Source organism: Terrapene carolina, unplaced genomic scaffold (genome assembly GCF_002925995.2).
Source record: "Terrapene carolina triunguis isolate 2854851 unplaced genomic scaffold, T_m_triunguis-2.0 Scaffold706, whole genome shotgun sequence".
NCBI lineage: Eukaryota > Metazoa > Chordata > Testudines > Emydidae > Terrapene > Terrapene triunguis.
In genome coordinates this window covers 5,600,946-5,620,201 of record NW_020665057.1, presented here as the reverse complement: position 1 = coordinate 5,620,201, position 19,256 = coordinate 5,600,946, and the positions used below count along the sequence as shown (strand labels likewise).

Here is a 19,256-nt window from a genome sequence, read left to right as displayed (position 1 = left end):
AAACAGTGAAGCACTGAAAATATTGATACATGAATGGCATATATAATAATCACTGGAGTGTAGAACTGTTTTGTTGTTCCCCTCCACCTCAATCCCATTTGCTTCCATAAATCTATGGTGCAAACTATTGACTTCAGTTTGCTTGTTGTACTGATGACCCCAAATTTAGGAAAATACGTCATCACAAGCTTAAGTCCACTCCTAATGGTTTTAAGGACACATTTAAGTACTTTGCTGAACCTGGGCCTAAGCACCTGAAATAGACAGACTGCCCAGGAGATGTAGAAGAGTTCCAAGAAACAGGAAATCTGGGCTCTGGTTCTGTCTCTGCCACTGACTAGCTGTTTGATCTTACCTCCAATTTCCTATTAATAATTTTGAGACTCTTGGCTGAGAGGTGCTATACGAGTGGGAAGATATAAGTATGATTCCTGACTGAGCATATTGGAGGTTTTATCCTGCCATGCTACAGTCCCAGACTTTCCATCTGTCTCCATGTGCCTGCTGTAGAAGCACACTGTAGATAACTCCACACCTTCACTTTCTCATTAGCACGCTGCTGTCTGGACCCATTTGGCAGTATCTGCTGAGATTTCTATTAATGAGCTCAAGAAGCTAACACACCAGCTGGCTCTCCCTACCCACTCTGTGTGGGAAGGGTGACAAACTTGGAGCACTATCACTTTCATCCAAAAAATTTAAATTGTGCACATCCACTCAGTTTTTCAACATTTTACAAATGTCACCTTAATAATTTACATGTAAATGAGCTTCAGTAGTCTCATTAAAATGACATTTAAGACAATACTTCAAAAAGGAGCACTTGTTTGAAAGCGCCAGACTGGATTTCTTTTTCATATTTCATGCAATATTGAGCTTTATTAACCTGTCTAATGCTTTGCTAACTGGAGGAAAAACAGAAGAGCATTGGAAGCCTGAAAAACATAACAATTTTCTGTACAAGGCAATTTTCCTTCCCATTTATCATACTGCAGGTGCAGAGATGTCAACAAAAAGCTTTTCTTTGTCTAAATTTATACAGTGCTAGAATGATATCCACAGAAAAAGTTAAGTAAAGTAAACAAGCCAGTTCAGGTTATCTTATCTTTTTCTAATAATATAGTGTTAGGTTAGATCTTTCTACTTTCATTTTACCTACTAGCAAAAACAGGAGAAATATCTGCATTTAAATCAAAACCTCCTGGGATATTCATTTATTGTTTTTAAAAAAAGTATATATATATATATATATAATGTCACATTTTAAAATGTAATAATCCATAGTGTTTGGCTAATACTTGTCAGTATAATATTCATTTCCTGATAAAGTAAATATAAAAGTTATTCTTCATTGTTACAATTACTTGGTATTTGAAGGTGTGCGGTAGAGAAGCTTAACTATGTCACAACTGTTAAATAAATTCAAGCCAGATACTTTATCAGATGAGATGTTTCCATCCTTGGTGAAGTTAGCCATATTTCCTCTAGAATTGGTAGGGACATCTGCAAAATATGTGGCCTTGCAATTTCTTATTGAAATTAGCATTGTGCACTATATCAACACAATAACTGAAACTTGAACTGAAGCTAAGAATGCTTGGTTAACATTAAACTTCTTCAGCTTAATACATAGGGATTGGATTCAGCAGACAGTTACACTTCTAAGGCCAGGTCTACACTACCGCGGTAGTTCGATGGCTGGCAATCGAACTTCTGGGTTCGATTTATCGCGTCTGGTCTGGACGCGATAAGTCGAACCAGGAAGTGCTCGCCGTCGACTGTGGTACTCCACCTCAGCGAGAGGAGTACCGCGGAGTCGACGGGGGAGCCTGCCTGCCGCGTGTGGACCGCATCTGAACCGCGGTAAATTCGAACTAAGGTATGTCGACTTCAGCTACGTTATTCACGTAGCTGAAGTTGCGTACCTTAGATCGAATTGGGGTGTTAGTGTAGACCAGGCCTATGTGTAAATATTCCATGTAGACTCCACTAACATCAAGAAGACTTTTTACTGGGGTAGCTGTGCTCACAGATGCACTTTCCTCAGGATCGTGCCCTGACTTAGTTGTTTGCAAAGATGGGGGATAGCCCCACATTACAGCATAATCTACTGTGAAAACTCACATATGTCCTAGTCCAGACAGTTCTGAGGGTAGCAATTTGTTTTCTTGCTTGCAGAGAATATAAGAAAGTGTTATAGAATATAACTTTTGCAATGCCTGTATTTTATCCACATGCTCAAATAGACAGACTATTGCCTTCATTAAATCAATCTACACGCTTTATGGATTCAGAGGATAAAAAATGTTTTAAGAGATGAAAATCAATTACAAAAAGGATATTAAGAGCCTATTTTGTAGTTCAAGTATGATACGCTCTTTTACTCTGGAAAGAAGAAAATCTAAGTTCCTGCTTATAACTGGAAAAGTTTGCAAGTGGTAATATACTGCTTCAGAGATAACAGTGTTCTTATAGTATGAGCACACCACAATAGTGACAGGGTAGTTCTGGTTGAAAAGGCACCTTCATTATTAACTTCTATTTTCAGCAGATTTATTAAAAAAAAAGTTTCCTGCTAAAAAAAAAAATCACCTCTGGCTCATAAGCACAAAATTTCAGCCCAAAGGCATACTTTCCACTAGAAAGTCTGCCTGATTTTGTATTATACAGATGTGAAAAATAAAATGTTTCATTCACAGTTCAAAAACTACAGAAGATGCACATTCTAATAACTTATCAAGTGGTTTTGTGTTAAAGGAGTGTTGTGCCAATAGCAGTCTTTGTTACCAGGATGTAGGTTTTATTAAATTAAAACATTGGTAGAGAAATAAAAAGATACATAGCAACATTTTCAAAAGCACCCAAGTGATGGTTCAGGTTTTCCCGGGGGCGGATCATCCAGAGTAGGCATTGACACCAGAGTCAGGTGCCTGGAAGAATCTGTCGCTCTTTATCAGCAGCTCAATGTTCTGTGGGGCATGGTGATTTTGTTTCTAAAGGATTTATGTGGTGTATCTTCAGGACAATGCATTTTGCTTAGAGTGCCCCCGATCAGTACTGAGTTTTTAGGGCTGCCTTGGTGCCAGTGATATTGGGGTCTGCTTCCATGCCCAGTCCTTTATTAGCACCCTCTTCTGTGCGCCAGTCTTTAGAATCGCTTGTTTATTAGACAGGGTGTTGGATAAGGCTGGCTTGCCTGTTAACAGGACTCTAGAGCTGGTCTCCCCAGGGTCTCATGAGACCTTCATAGGTTGCTCCAGAAGATGGAGCTTCAACCTTGTGTCCTGTGACTTACACATTCTTGTGGAGAATGACAGCCGCACCAAACACCTGTTCAGCATACATGACTCTCCTAAACAGAAGAGACATTTGTGTCCATCTTTCAGGGGAATGAGACCATCACAGGACATATAGGGCTTGAAGCCACAGGGTGAGTCCACCATGTTAAGTAGCCTGTAGAGGGGGTCTGTACGAAGAAGGAGGTGGGGTGGGGTACAGTCTAACCATCAATACTCAGTCCAGACAGGTCACTCTAGATCATGGCAGTCGTATGTTGAAGAATCAGAAGAGTTCTGAAAGTTTGTAGAAGATTTTTGGGAAGGTTAAGTCAAAGCTAAGAACCACCATGTTGGACAATTGCCAGGTTTTGCCTCATTGCCATGGGCGGTAAGAGACAATTGAGGAAGAGTCGAGGTCACTCCACCCTTTATGTTTCTGAGACTAGAGAACTGCAGTTGATAGGCTTCATAGAAGAAGTGTGTTTTACAGAGGTATCTGAAAGAAGCAGCTTGGCACACAGCAAGAGAGGGAGTTGTAGAACTTCCTGGTGTGAGGGCCAGCATGGAAGAAGGCACAAAGATAGGGGATGGTTTAAAGCAGGAGGGCCTGGCTGAAAAAAAGAGAGCAATATGTAAGACGAGGTGATAACAGAGTTGTGAGAAAGCACAGTGTTGGGCAAAGGTGAAGATGAGAAGTTTCAACCTCCTGGAAAGGCCAAGAGTAGGCAATGAAGGAATTCAAAGAGCGACACGCCCTGGTCAGAGTGACTGGTAAGGAAGATAGTTTTGGCAGCAACATTTTGAATTGATTGTAGGGGTGTGAGGCGGGAATCAAGGTGGTCACAACAGTCCAGTTTGCATTAATCTGGGGCAAAAGACAATTAAGCCACAGGACAAGGGCTTGGGGAGGGAGAAACCAAAGAGGAAATCTTTTAGGCCTGGTCTACACTAGCAGGGGGGATCGATCTAAGTTACGTAACTTCAGCTACATGAATAATGTAGCTGAAGTCAACGTACTTAGATCTACTTACCAAGGTGTCTTCACTGCAGTGAGTCAACTGCTGACACTTCCCCATTGACTCCGCCTGCGCCTTTCGCTCCGATGGAGTACAGGAATCGACGGGAGAGCACTCGAGGATTGATTTATCGCATCTAGACTAGACGCGATAAATTGACCCCCGCTGGATCGATTGCTGCCTGCCGATCTGGCGGGTTGTATAGACATAGGCTTAGAAACATACAGGAAGAACAAAGAGGATTTTGCAACAAACTGGACATAGGGGGAAGGAGAGAAGAGGGTCAAAAAAGACACTGAGGCTGTAAGCCTAGGAAACAGAGATTGTAGTGAAATTGTTAACGGAGAAAGTAATACAAGAACCTCAATTTTCCCCATTGTGAGCTGGGCTATCCAGAAAGAGATGCTGACAGACGGAAGGAGACAGGATACGTAGAAGAGATTGTGGTGAAGAGGAAGATTTTGGACTAACAAACAATGGAAGCATGAGAGGCCATCAAGGGAAAGTACGTATGGGGTTGAAGGAAATAAAAGCAGCAGGCCAATGGCAATATTGTCTTCATTAAGGGGTTTTAAGTTTGTAAAACAAAGTCACTAACCCACTCAAAAAGTCCCTCACAACAAGCCTATAGGTTAATCTCAAATTGCTTATTTAAGGGCCACATACCCATCTTTGAGCAAGTCCTTAGGAATTTCTTCATTCAGGGAATTAGAAGAATTGAGATCTTTGTTCCACAGTGGATTTTGTTGCCAGAACAATGGAACTCACTTGGTTTTGGTTGCAGAACAACAGAAGACAGATTTCTTACCATGAAAAGAAAATCTATGTCTCCAGCTAAATAAAGCCTCACCTATTGTTATTCTCAAGTTGTCTCCCAACCTTTACATCATACTCACAGAAACACTGACAGACACAACTAGTCACATAGAGAGAGATTCTCTCTCAACCCAGTGCAGGGGCCTTTAAGACTAGTGGTAGGAGAAATATTGGGAAAGCCAGAAGCATTAAAAAATCACTGTAAAAAAGATGAGCTTTTTGAAGACTGTATCAAAGAAAAGTACCAGATCATAAAAAGGTTAAATTGACAGGTCCAAATTCTGTATTTTTAATCAGGCTTCTCTAGGGAGATACTGAAATTAACCCATGAAACATCATTAATTTATGATGCTATTAAGGAGTACTAACAATTAAGAACCACCCACCCTCATTAGTTCTATAGCATTTGATCAATGACCAAGAAAAAGAATACTGCCCAAGGCAATTACTCTTTAAACCTTATTTAAGAAAGGACAAGTTCAGGTTATTTTAAACAGGCAGCAGAGTTTGTAAATACCTGTTGTAAAGACTTCTGCCCTCTCAATTCCTTTATCTTCTTTCTGTATATCCTGCAGGAAGGTCCCCACCCTTGTTAACATTGGCTTGATGGTAAACTGACAGCGCTCTTTTCTTGAGGGTAACATAAGGGTTACCACAGGAAGGCCATATCTGTAATTGACAGTTACTTCTGAAAAAAAAAGGAAATAAAGCCATATTGTAATGTTTTAAATTCACACTTGCTTTTAAAAACAGAGATGTTTAATACAGAAAGACACATAGTACTTCTGCATTTGTTCAATGTACTGTACTTAACTACAACATAATGCTTCATACTTTAACTTCTGGAATACCATTCATTACCAACAATAATTAAGACCCACCACATGACTGTGAAGCAAGTATCCTTCCCATTTTAATCCTGGGGCAACACAAGCACCAAAAGGGTAAGTGAATTGCTCAAAGTCACTCAAGAAGTCATTGCCAGGACTCAGAATAGAAACCCAATCTCCTGACTCCCAGTTCTGTGCAGTAACCGCTCACCATGGCTGAATGAGAGATACTTGCCGCTATGCAACTGAACTCACGCATATTCAATGTTTCTAAACAGGTCATTTTCAGAAGGCTGGAATTGGAAGTTCAGTTGATTTGAAAAGAGAAAACTTACCATCAGATGGCACCAGTGTGCTATAGCATCCTGCTTTATGGTGCTTCAGATTTCCAGTTTGCTTCAGACACAGCATCTGCAACAGAGATTTTGGCTTTAAGAAAGGGTTGGGACAGAATGTTTCCTTGGTGAGAGGCAGTCTCCAGCCCAATACGGTAATCTACTGAAAAATCATCTCCCTAAATACAAAAGGCTTTAGAGACTCTGCTTGCTGGGCAGGACCATTCCTATTTGTCCTAAACAAAGTGCTATAGGCTATAGGCAATAATTTACAGATACTCTTCATATTTCAACCAGTATGCTACTAATATCTTAAGATGAAAGCACTGCTCAGAAGTAGAGTAGCACTTCTTTTTGCATTAGGCAGTAAGTACACTGTAAATAACTTGAAATGTTTCTACACTGTCGTGGTTTGTAGGAGAGAATATCACCACTCACTATGCACACAACTGCTTGGAGTTAAGTCATGCAACCTATCTTTTATAATAGTATTTGTCTGTGTTGAATGAAAAATAGCTTACTGGGTACATTTTAAAAAAAGATGATATTCTAGATAAGTAAATCACTAAATGGAAAATGCAAGCAGCTGTTTGGGGGAGAGGGGGGGAACCCTCGCCCCCTTAATTGAAAGTTACAAAAAACAGCGTGGATCTGGACTAAGTAAAGGTTGAGACTTGACAGGGAAGGAGGAAACTGCATAGTTTGGATTCAGTTTACCAGATAATAGAGTATCCCCCGGAAGGCTTGCAATACGCTTTGCCTGAGGCAGATATAGTTCTGCTTTCAGTACCTGCAAGCTAAACCCTTTATGAAACATATCAAAGGGGAGTTACAAAAGAATGAGGGACCCACCCCGCAGGTAGTAGACTGGGGACTTGATTATTATGTTCTTGTATTTAACTGAATTGTGAGCTTTTAATTTTTGGATAATAAGCACCTTTTAGGTTAGCAAAAAGAATACGTTTATAAAGAGTGTATCCATACTATTTGTTGTGTGTTTCATTTCATGGGTGGCGGTTTGCAGGGTTTGGATATGAGTTTTGTTTTTTGTATCTGCCCTCCTGCAAACTGGGGTTTTCAGGGTTTTAAAAAGTGAGAGGTTTTCAGGTTGGAAAATTCTCAGTTGCTCGTGACAACTGAGTCTAGACAGTGGGCAGGAACCATACATTAAATACAGAAATACCTTAAATTATTGTTTAAAAAAAATTGGTGGCTGCTAGCCAGTCCATGATTGCTGCATAACTATTCAGAACTTCTTAGCAATAACATTGACTGAAATCATCTCTCCCTGCTCCAAAAGCACAAACTCCTTCCATTTGAGCAAAAGGAGACTCTCTATTAGCAAATTAGGATCTATGACACAGCTAAGCAGTTCTGGTTCCATCCAGCAGAAGACATGCACCACACATTCAGCATGTGGCATAATAGTAGAAAAACATTTAAGCAATTCATACCCCGGTTTTTCAGAAAAGCATTTCAAAGCAAGACAAAATAAACAGACTAATATGTCCTCAGTAATTTAGTATATAATAATCACAATGTATCAGGCATGTCTCCCTGGGAGCTACTTAAGACATGCCTCTTTGTGTTGATATATGATGAGCAATTACTTCTGCTTCTGCTCATTAATGAATTACCTGTGGCTCACCCTGTCCTGGACATTGTACCACACTGTTTGCATGAAGGTGCAGCTTTATTTCTTTTGTTGCAGATTTTTGGCATCAACTTTGTTTAGACAGTGGACAACCTGCTCGATAATAATCAGTTGGAAAATACTAATTCACTTTATTGATGGCTTAGTTGGAATGAGTTCTTTAGAACATATGGGTGTACTCTTTAGAAGATTGTGTGTATTGTTTGTAATCCACTGGAAAAAAATCTTTGTATACAGTATTTATAAAGATTTAAATGCAATCTGTCAATAAGCTGAAATGGATATAATTTGGATCTGTTAATGAAGTAATGTTTGAGTGAAACAAAAGGAGTAGCCTCACAATACATATTTTATATAGTTTCTCTTTCTGCAAAGATTTATTCCTGTGCTTCTCCCTAGTGCAAAACTAAGAAACAAACCCCTTGATTATATCTTTTTCTTTCCCTCCTGAAAAACAACCTGTTGATAATCAAACACGATAATATTTACACAGAGAGAAAGAAAAAGAAATGGCGGTAATTCAAGTGGCTTTATTAGCTTTAGATAGCAGGAGAGGTTATTGACTAAGAGTGAAGTCATGCTTTAGGTGATAAAATGGTTTGTTAAATGAGAAAATAGCTGAAAAGGAGTAAACAGTGAGTGGTTATAACTGGTATCTACTCAATGGAAAGAGGTCACTAGTAGATTTGCCCTAGGGGTTGTTTTGTGACTACCCTTGTGAATAAGTCATGTTTGATCAGAATATAAACATATAACAAAGGCTTGCTGCTGATGCTGAAAACCATGTTCTAACAAACAATATATAGCAATGCAACCAGATTCAGAAGGAGTGGGAATATTAGTTAAGCAACTGTCTCCGTTTATGCACAATGCTGTTTAATGTACAAAAACATAATAGAAAGCCTGGGAGGGAAAACAACCAGTAGACAGTGATGATAGTTACTCAACAAGACAGTTATGGAGCAGATTGATCAAGAAAGATTTATTTGTAAATGCAGACTAATCATTAGTCATCTGCACAGTGTACATAGCTGCAGTACAGAAAGACATAGGTATATCAACAAAGGAACACAATTCAAATCAAGCCAAGTGATTGTTTCTGTGCAAAGCCCAGTTTCTCTGCATGGGAAAAACAAAGGGGTGAGTTAATATCCTTGCTCTGCTCAGGATTTAAATCTGGGGTTCCAGATGTGATTTCAAGTATGAGTCTCTGGCCATTAACCTATCCCTTCCAGCATAAAGCACTGGGCTATAGTGATTGCACTTCGGAAAGGTCACACAGGTACAATAAAAGTGAATATCTTTTCAAACTACTTGCAATTCATTTGTCACTGTTTTTAAAGCGCCATGAAATCACCACACATTGTAGTAAAAACAAGAAAAGACTCAAAATATGTAAGAGTCAAAAACTCTACAATCTTATTTCACATTCTGCTTCAGTGATAAAGATTAACTCCTTGGAAGAGGTAACCCTAAGCATGTTAGGGATTTACTGCATCCTAAGTTTGATTGCTAGACAGTAACAAAAGCGAAATACGTTACATTCTATCATGAGCTTCTTTTGGCTTAATCGAGTATCATGTCTTCTATTTTTACGGTAAACAAAACCATTTTGCCTACAACACAAACACAAGCGAGTGAGGGGACCCAGTTACAAGACTCTTGCAATGTGATCCTAACTATGTTCTGTAATCAGTCAAAAACTTGTGAATCCAATTATGGAACAATGTTAATTGACCCAGCTGTGTTACACATTGCAAGAGTTATGGACATAATGGCCAGCCATATTACAAACAGATCCCTTACACAATTCAGGCTCAGTGGATGAGCCCTCACAGTGAGAATCAGAAAAAGGTCTAAACAGATGTCAACCAATTATTTTGCTGACATACTCAAATAATTCTAATAATTCTAATTAAAATATTCTACTAGATTAATACAACTGCCTTTATAGAAACTATGCAGGCTTGTCCCTATTACATCATGTCCATCTAGGTGTTCATAACTCTCTTTACTTATTGGTTTTAGTCAATAAGTCTGGTACTAAACCCACAGGCTCACAGATGAGTAGTTCCCAAGATCACCCTTAATGTTTTTTTATTAAATACTGAACGACAGAGACCACTTTTGCTACCGTTCAGGAGAATAGCTGATATTAATGAAAGACAGCACATTCTTGTTAGCAGTTCAGCCACTTCATTAAGTTCCTTCAGAACTCTTAGGTGTTTGCGGTTTGGACCTGGTTACTTGTTGCTAATTAATGTATCAACTTGTTCTAGACCTCCTCTTTACACACCTCAATCTGACAGTTTCTTATCTTTATTACCTGAAAAAGGTGGCCTTTGGTAAGTCTCTCTCCAGTATCCTCTTTGATGAAGACTGATGCAAAGAAATCATTTAGCTTCTCTACATTTTCTGATATTATCTTCCTCAATTCCCCTTTACCCACCTGGTGGCCCAACAGACCCATTGAATTTCCCATAGACTTCCTACTTCCAATATCCTCAAATAATTTATGTATTAACAAAATTTTAGGTTAATTGTTCTTCAGATTAATCCCCCCAGTTTCATGTTACATTTTACCTGCCATAGTTTACATTCATTTCTGTTGACTTCATTTGGGCTGAATTTCCATTTATTAAAAAATACCTGATTGGCTAAAATTACCACTTGATGCCTGGCTATTTAACAATACCGGTTTTGACTTACTCTCTTTTTCATTTAGGAGTCTCAATGCCTTCTGCGACTCAGTGATGGTGTCCGTAAACAGCCTCCAGCCTGGGTTTTAATTGCCTTGTTCTTGACTGATACGTTTTCTAATTTATTTATTGTAAAGCTCCATTTGATGTTGATGTTAATGCAATAGTTTTGGGTACAGTTCCTTCTCTGAGAACATTGAGTTTACTTGTAACGTGGTCATGATTACTTAATTATAGTTGAGCCACTATTTACTTGAGCCAGCTCCTTTTTGTTACTTAGTGCTACGGTGAGAGGAGCCTGTCCTCCAGTGTGCTCCAGAATTAGCTGTTCCAAGAGTCAACTATTTAAGCTGTTGAGAAATTGCTTCTCCAAACCTGGCCTCCAGATTTACATTTGACCAGTTTACATGCAGGTAAGCTGAAGTCATCCCTCATTAAGACGATCTCCCTAAAACAATACACACTCAATATTAGAGCTGCTGGGAACCGGGATTTCCATTCCACAGGAAATTCTGACATTAAGATTCAGATTGATTTTTTTTTAATATAAAGCTGAAGTTGGAAATTTCCTGTTTAACAAAAAGTCCAAAAAGAGTGTTGATGTGCCACTACTCACATGATCAAAACAAAATGTTTCAGATTGTTTCATTTAGATAAATGTGTCATTTCAATAAAGTCAAACTTTGTTTCAATGTTATCATTTAGAGTCATTCTGTTTAGACTTTTATATATTAAAACATTAATTTTAATATGTTTATATATGATATTTAATTTCAATGAAGAGTCAAAATGAAATGAAATGAAACGAAACAACATCAAAATGAATGAGAAAGTTGAAATAATTCACTTTGCCCTTTTTCCCGCTGAAAATGTTGTGGGAGTTCACATATTCCAAATAAATGTTTCTTTCCTATGAAACTGCATTTTTTGATAGAAAAATGCTCCATCATAAATTTTTCAACCAGCTGTACTCAATATATATTTTCCTGATCCAGAGCGTCAATAGCATAATCCTATTAATGTATTTGTATTCCTCAGATATGGGATTTTATCAATAATTCCGAGAGTCAAATGTGCAGCCTTTAGAGAAATTAACTGCCCCAACACATGGCTATAGTATATACTGTACATGCTAGGCAACCTATATTCACATTTCTCTCCTTCCCAAAGGCAATGATAATTTATTATTCTACTTTCCTCTTTCAATACAACACAATGCACTGCTAAACGTAAGCATTTTAGAACCATTTTAATTACACTGCAGTAAAAAGCACTCTATTTAAAATATATCTTGCTGTGAACCTTTCGACAATAGTAATGTAGCGTTAGAGTTCTTCCTTCTTCATATGAGCAGGTGCGCCCCTATTACTGCAATATCTCAGGTACTCCGAACTGTCACCCACGGCTCTCGTTTAATAACAGTGCAATTCTCTTAAAATGTCTGCTTGAGAAGCAAGGAGGAAGAAAACCCAGAAAAACTATTTGAGAAATGAGGGGCTGGACAACTGAAAGGTAAGTTACGTGTCCTGTCCTTCAAACTGTAATCACCCAGCGCCAAGTCGTGTCCCCAGCATGAATCTCTGCATATGAATCTCAGCCAGCCTGTGGAGGAAGAGGGGTGGGGAGAAGATTTATTTGGGCATAAGTTTTCATGGGTAAAAAACCCACTTCTTTTACTCTAGCGACACCATCATAGGACCCAACCACACCAGCCACATCATCAGAGGCTCATTCACTTGCATGTCTACTAATGTGATATATGCCATCACGTGCCAGCAATGCCCCTCTGCCATGTATATTGGCCAAATGGGACAGTCTCTATGTAAAAGGATAAATGGACACAAATCAGACATCAGGAATGGTAACATACCAAAGCCAGCAGCAGAACACTTCAATCTCCCTGGACACTCAATAACAGATTTAAAAATAGCCATCCTTCAACAAAAAAACTTCAAAAACAGACTTCAAAGAGAAACTGCTGAGCTACAATTCATTTGCAAACTTAACACCATCAATTTGGGCTTGAATAGAGACTGGGAGTGGCTGGCTCACTACAAAAGCAATTTTCCCTCTCTTGGTATTGACACCTCCTCATCAATTATTGGGAGTGGACCACATCCACCCTGACTAAATTGGCCTTCAACATTGGTTCTCCACTTGTAAGGTAACTCCCTTCTCTTCATGTGCCAATATATATTTATGCCTGTATCTGTAATTCTCACTCCATGCATCTGAAGAAGTGGGTTTTTTTACCCACGAAAGCTTATGCCCAAATAAATCTGTTAGGCCTGGTCTACACTAGGCTTTTATGTCGACTTTAGCGCCGTTATATCGAATTAACCCTGCACCCGTCCACACCAGGAAGCCATTTAGTTCGACATAAAGCTCTCTTTAAATCGATTTCTGTAATCCTCCCCAACGAGAGGATTAGCGCTAAATTCGACATGGCCATATCGAATTAGGCTAGGTGTGGATGGAAATCGACGGTAATAGCTCCGGGAGCTATCCCACAGTGCACCACTCTGTTGACGCTCTGGACAGCAGTCCGAGCTCGGATGCTCTGACCAGCCACACCCCCGGGAAAATTTGAATTCATTTTCATTTTCCTGTCTGGGCAGTTTGAATCTCAGTTCCTCTTTGGACATCGAGGGGAGCTCAGCAGCAGTGGCAACTATGCAGAGCTCTCCAGCAGAGATGGCCGTGCAATGTAATAGAAAGAGGGCCCCAGCATGGACTGATCGGGAAGTCTTGGATCTCATCGCAGTGTGGGGCGATGAGTCCGTGCTTTCAGAGCTGCGCTCCAAAAGAAGGAATGCTAAGATCTACGAGAAGATCTCCAAAGCCATGGCAGAGAGAGGCTACAGCCGGGATGCAACGCAGTGCCGCGTGAAAATCAAGGAGCTGAGACAAGGCTACCAAAAAACAAAAGAGGCTAACGGACGCTCCGGATCCCAGCCCCACACATCCCGTTTCTACGAGGCACTGCATTCCATCCTGGGAGCGGCCGCCACCACTACCCCACCCCTGACCGTGGACTCCGAGGATGGGATCATGTCCGCGGCCGGTTCCTCGTCGGACATGACAGCGGACGGGGAAGATGAAGAAGGAGATGAGGAGGACGAGGCAGTCGACAGCGCTGGCACCGCTGATTTCCCCGACAGCCAGGAGCTCTTCATCACCCTTACCGAGATCCCGTACCAACCGTCCCCATCCCTTACCCCGGACACAGAATCAGGGGAAGGATCAAGCAGTAAGTGCTGTAAACATGTAAACATTTATTTAAAACAGAACGGTAATATTTATACTATTAACAATGTACATTTATAAAAGTTCTGTAAACTAGTAAAAAAATAATCAGGTACAAAACAGGAATATTTACAAAGGTAACAAATGGGTTTTCATGATTTCTCTGTCTTGGGCTCTTCTCAATTTAGTCCCAAGTGTTTTAAAAAATTTTCACAATGTCCGTTACTCCATGATTCCCAGGCCCAAGACGCTCCACTCCATAGTCCCAGTGCACCTACGCGAAAATCCGGTCAATGTGGCCGGGGATCGACGAGAAATCCTCGTAGGAGAACTCCTCGTAGGTCTCGTGGAGGTAGAGCTCAAGCCTGTTGATCAGGTTCCGGGGTAGGGCGATCTTAGTGGGCCCTCCGTGGTAGCAGACATGCCCCCTCCACGCCACAATCAAGTACTCCGGGATCATGGCCCGACATAGCATGGCGGCATACGGCCCCGGTTTCTGCATGCTTTCCCGCAGCATGCGTTCTCTCTGGGTGTCCGGGATCCTCAGGAGGGTGATGTCGCTCATGACGCCCTGCTTTGAATTAGGGAGGGGAATGTTAGTATTGGGACTGCTTTACAGCCACGCGGTGGAGGGAGAGGGGCAGCATACAGGGATCTTTCCCTGGGACAGCCGCGAGGGGGTGGGACAGGGGCAGAGTTGATGCTGTCCTGATTGCTGGCAGCAGAGACTGGCATTGCTTTCAATGTGAAAGGAGGCCAGTGCTACTGCTGGGGTTTTAAGCAGCCACAAGTCTGCGGCTTACCATTATTGCCCGCTCCAGAAGTTCAGGTCTCCAGCCACAGTTCTCTGAACAGTCCAAGACCTCCGCAAGTCCACAGGCACTGAAGGCGACGGCCGAAAATTCGACCTTGTCCTGAGTGCGCATGTGAGAGGTGCAGTGCATGGTCTTGTTCACAGAGAAAGACTAGGTTCTTTGTATACAATTTCATTTATCTGTCTCAGGAATTCACTCCCTTTTCACAATTCACACAGACACATCTGCGACTGTCTCCCAACCCAGCCTCTCAGCACACTCCCAGAGGCTAGCGCAGATTAGGCGGAGGAAGAAGAAGACGCGTGAAGACATGTTCTCAGAACTAATGGACTGCTCCCGAGCCCAGGCAGCCCAGCAGACACAGTGGAGGGAGAACTTGTCACAAATGCACCGAGCAGTCATGGAACGGGAGGAGAGGTGGCGTCAGGAGGACCAACAGGCTACTGAAAAGCTGCTTGGACTAATGAGGGAGCAAACGGACACGCTCCGGCGCCTTGTGGATGTTCTGCAAGACCGGAGGCAGGAGGACAGAGCCCCGCTGCAGTCTATCTGTAACCGCCCTCACCCGCCACCAAGTCCCACACCACCCTCACCCAAACTCCAAAGAAGGAGGGGCGGCAAGGGCCGTTAAAACTTTCAGTCAACCCCTGCAGACTGCTCTAGCACTAGAAGGCTGACATTCCCCAAAATTTCATAAGTCCTTTCCCACCCACCTCACAGAAGCCCCCGTCCAAGTTTCACACCCCACGTTTCATGTCTGGTTCGCAATAAAATGTTTGTTTCTCTCCATTACTGTTTCAGTCAGGTTCTTTTGAGGGAGAGTCTGTCTGGAGGGGGGGAAGGGGCTTGGTAATTGGGCAGGACAGTGACCTTTAGCAGGGTACAGAGGCGGTGTCAGGTCCAGCATCAGGACACATACACAGTGCAGTCACTGGTTACCCTGGTCAGTCTGGGAGGTGTTTTTCATGTTCTCCATTGAAATAACCAGTCCACCAGTGCGGAGCCTGTCATTCCGGGAGTTTAGAAGCATCATTTGCATCAGAACACTGAACCCGCCCCCCGCCACAGTCTGCGTCCCCGGTTTAAAATATTCCCGCGAAAACAGCAATACAGACAACGGTGTTCATTAACAAAATCGAAATGATTTTATTTTTTGGGAAGGGGAAGGGGGTGAAGGGGGTATGTAACTGGAGAGGATAGTCAAAATGAACTGGGCAAAGAAACGGGGGCAGGTTCAGCTTCTCTGTCCACAAACTGAAAAGTCACTGGTTGCCCTGCTCACTCAGGAACCTAGCTTTCAAAGCCTCCCGGATGCACAGGGCGTCCCGCTGGGATCTTCTAATGGCCCGGCTGTCTGGCTGGACGTAATCAGCAGCCAGGCTATTTGCCTCTAGCTCCCACCCCGCCATAAAGGTCTCCCCCTTGCTCTCACATAGATTGTGGAGCACACAGCAAGCTGCAATAACGATGGGGATATTGGTTTCACTGAGATCACAGCGAGTGAGTAAGCTTCTCCATCTCCCTTTGAGACGGCCAAAAGCACACTCCACCACCATTCTGCACTTGCTGAGACGGTAGTTGAACAGTTCTTTTTCTGTGTCCAGGGCGCCAGTATAGGGCTTCATGAGCCAGGGCATTAGCGGGTAGGCTGGGTCCCCGAGGATGACTGTAGGCATCTCCACATCCCCAAGAGTTATTTTGTGGTCTGGGAAGTAAATACCTTCCTGCAGCCGTCTAAACAGACCAGAGTTCCTGAACACACGAGCGTCATGAACCTTGCCCGGCCATCCGACGTAGATGTTTGTAAACCGTCCCCGATGGTCCACCAGTGCTTGCAGCACCATTGAAAAGTAGCCCTTTCTATTGATGTACTGGCTGGCCTGGTGGTCCGGTCCCAGGATAGGGATGTGAGTCCCATCGATAGCCCCTCCGCAGTTTGGAAATCCCATCGCGGCAAAGCCATCTATGATGCCCTGCGCGTTTCCCAGGGTCACTACCTTTGGGAGCAGTACCTTCACGATTGCCTTGGCTACTTGCATGACAACAACCCCCACGGTAGATTTGCCCACACCAAAGTGGTTCGCGACTGACCGGTAGCTGTCCGGCGTTGCAAGCTTCCAGAGGGCTATGGCCACTCGCTTCTGGACAGTGAGGGCTGCTCGCATGCGGGTGTCCTTGCGCTTCAGGGCAGGGGACAGCAACTCACAAAGTTCGAGGAAAGTCCCCTTCCGCATGCGAAAGTTTCGCAGCCACTGGGATTCATCCCAGACCTGAAGCACTATACGGTCCCACCAGTCCGTGCTTGTTTCCCGGGCCCAGAATCGCCGTTCAACAAAATCCACATGCCCCATTGCCACCGTGATGTCCTGGGCGCTGGGGCTCGTGGTTTCTGACAGCTCTGTGCCACTCTCCGACTTCAGGCTCTCACGGCGGTGCCGTAGCCTCCTCACCCGATTTCTCTGCATCTGCCTCAGGGAAAGGTGTATGATAAGCTGCGAGGTGTTGAGAACGGCCACAAGTGCAGCGATGGTCGCAGCGTGATCCATGATCGCAGTGCTGTGGCGTCCGCGCTGTCACTGACCAGAAAAGTGCGCGAACTGATTTCCCGCCGGCGCTTTCATGGAGGGAGGGAGGGAGGGAGGGCGTTAGTGACGGACGGATGACGACAAATTTTTTTTACCCAGAAGGCATTGGCGGCTCGACCCAGAATTCCGATGGGCAGCGGGGACTGCGGGAACTGTGGGATAGCTGCCCACAGTGCACCGCTTCCAATATCGACGCTCGCCCCGTTAGTGTGGACTCACAAAGTCGAATTACTGTCCTTAGTGTGTCCTTAGTGTGGACACACACGTTCGACTTTGCAATATCGATTCCACATATTCGATTTAAGTAAAATCGAATTACCCTCGTAGTGTAGACATACCCTTAGTCTTTAAGGTGTCACTGGACTCCTCATTGTTTTTCTGGACACAGACTAACACGGCTACCCCTCTGAAACTTGAACGTAACCCTTTTAAATTTAAGTTTACAAGCATTTCTCCCTTCAGAAATGTAAACTAATAGTGAATCTCAAGTTGATTTTTCATTATCCAAAAAGGAGAGTACATTAAATTTAGAGGGAGGAACTGCATATGCTGTTGATATATCTGAAAATGTTTTGTAAACATACAAAGAGACAGGCCAAAGCACTTCTAGCAAGTGAAAAAAGAACCAGGAATAAATCCAAAGTATTTTACCATGTTTTCATTGCTCTGTTCAAGACTAGCACACTAACACTCTCTCTTATATCTATCTATAGCAGTGTCTAGTTTAGCTTTAAAAAACAAAAATGAATGCACAGTCTCAAGCTTCTTCTCATGCAAAGGACCACTGCAAAAGAAGGTACTTCTAGAAAGAATTTATGCCTGCAAAGATTAATGGAGTCGACAACCTTTCTGCAAATGGGAGCCACATGTATCTTAATCAGAGCTTTGTAACCCACCAAAAAAAAAAAAAAAAAAAAATCAGAGTTCACACTGTTTTTCAAACTATTCCCACATAGTTTACACAAAACAGCCATTAGAGTAAAATGCTCAGTAAATTTTAAGCAATCACAGAAATAAACAATGGGTCAAATGTATCCACTCTCTGCAATGCTGTTACACCACTGATGTGTTTGGTCCATTATCCTGAAGCAAGCTTAACATAACTCCTCCTGCTCTTCGTTTTCTCTTCATCACTTTTCTTTTGCTGGTTTCTCATCCCCGCACCTACCTCTCGTCTCAAATTTAATTGGTTTCTCCATTTCTACTATTTACGTGTGTCTACGTATATTACAGCTCCAGTTACAACTTTAGATGTTCAGTTTGGGATATTTTGGAGGCACCGGTACTCGTCAATATCAATTCACTGTGTCATAACAAGAGATGCTGAAAAAAAGTAACACTAATGTAGGCTGAAAATTGAGAGACAGCCTCCCCACTCCAAGAGCGCTATTCCAGAAACAGTGCCACTACTCTGTAAATGAGCATCTCTGAAAGCACTAGTGGGAGACAGAAAAGAACTGAACAGCAGAAGAGAGCTTCTGAGCACAAGATCCTCCAGGAAGCACAAAACTATTTAGAAACTACAGGTACCCCTCCAGCTTTCCTTTTCAAAGCAAGACGACTGTCAAGCAAGCATGAAAAGGGGCAAACAGAATAAATATTGTTACACACGTTGGGTGCATCTGAATGTGTACACATAAGTCATACTTGCGTAGGTCAATGAAGAAATTATACGGTACTTCACACTGATTTAAGAAAATATATTTAAGCATGAAATTAAATATTCTCCTTTCCACACCTGCACAGTAAAGCCACTATGCAGTTCAGCTGATGGATATATTATTCCCATCTTTTTGGGGGACTACAGCATATTACAATCTATGACCATGAATTTAAAAATGGTTTTCAATCTTATCTTTTCTCCATAGTTTATTGCACTCCTTCTCTATTGACTCTCTTCCTCACGCTCCCCCTTCTCTCCCCCCCCCCCGCCTCCCTCCCCACGGGTGAAACCTTGTCACCATTTAAGTCAATGACAAAAC

General features: G+C 42.3%; 1 protein-coding gene across 1 annotated transcript in view; it reads right to left on the bottom strand.

The window, feature by feature from the left end:
* MCUB (mitochondrial calcium uniporter dominant negative beta subunit) overlaps positions 1-19,256 on the bottom strand; it is a 98,303-nt gene that overhangs the window by 7,102 nt on the left and 71,945 nt on the right. Inside the window, exons 2-3 of the mRNA XM_024216958.1 lie at positions 6,276-6,351; positions 5,628-5,798 (exon numbers count right to left, since the gene is read on the bottom strand). Coding sequence (XP_024072726.1) covers positions 5,628-5,798; positions 6,276-6,351 — 247 coding nt within the window. The remainder of the gene's footprint in view (positions 1-5,627; positions 5,799-6,275; positions 6,352-19,256) is intronic.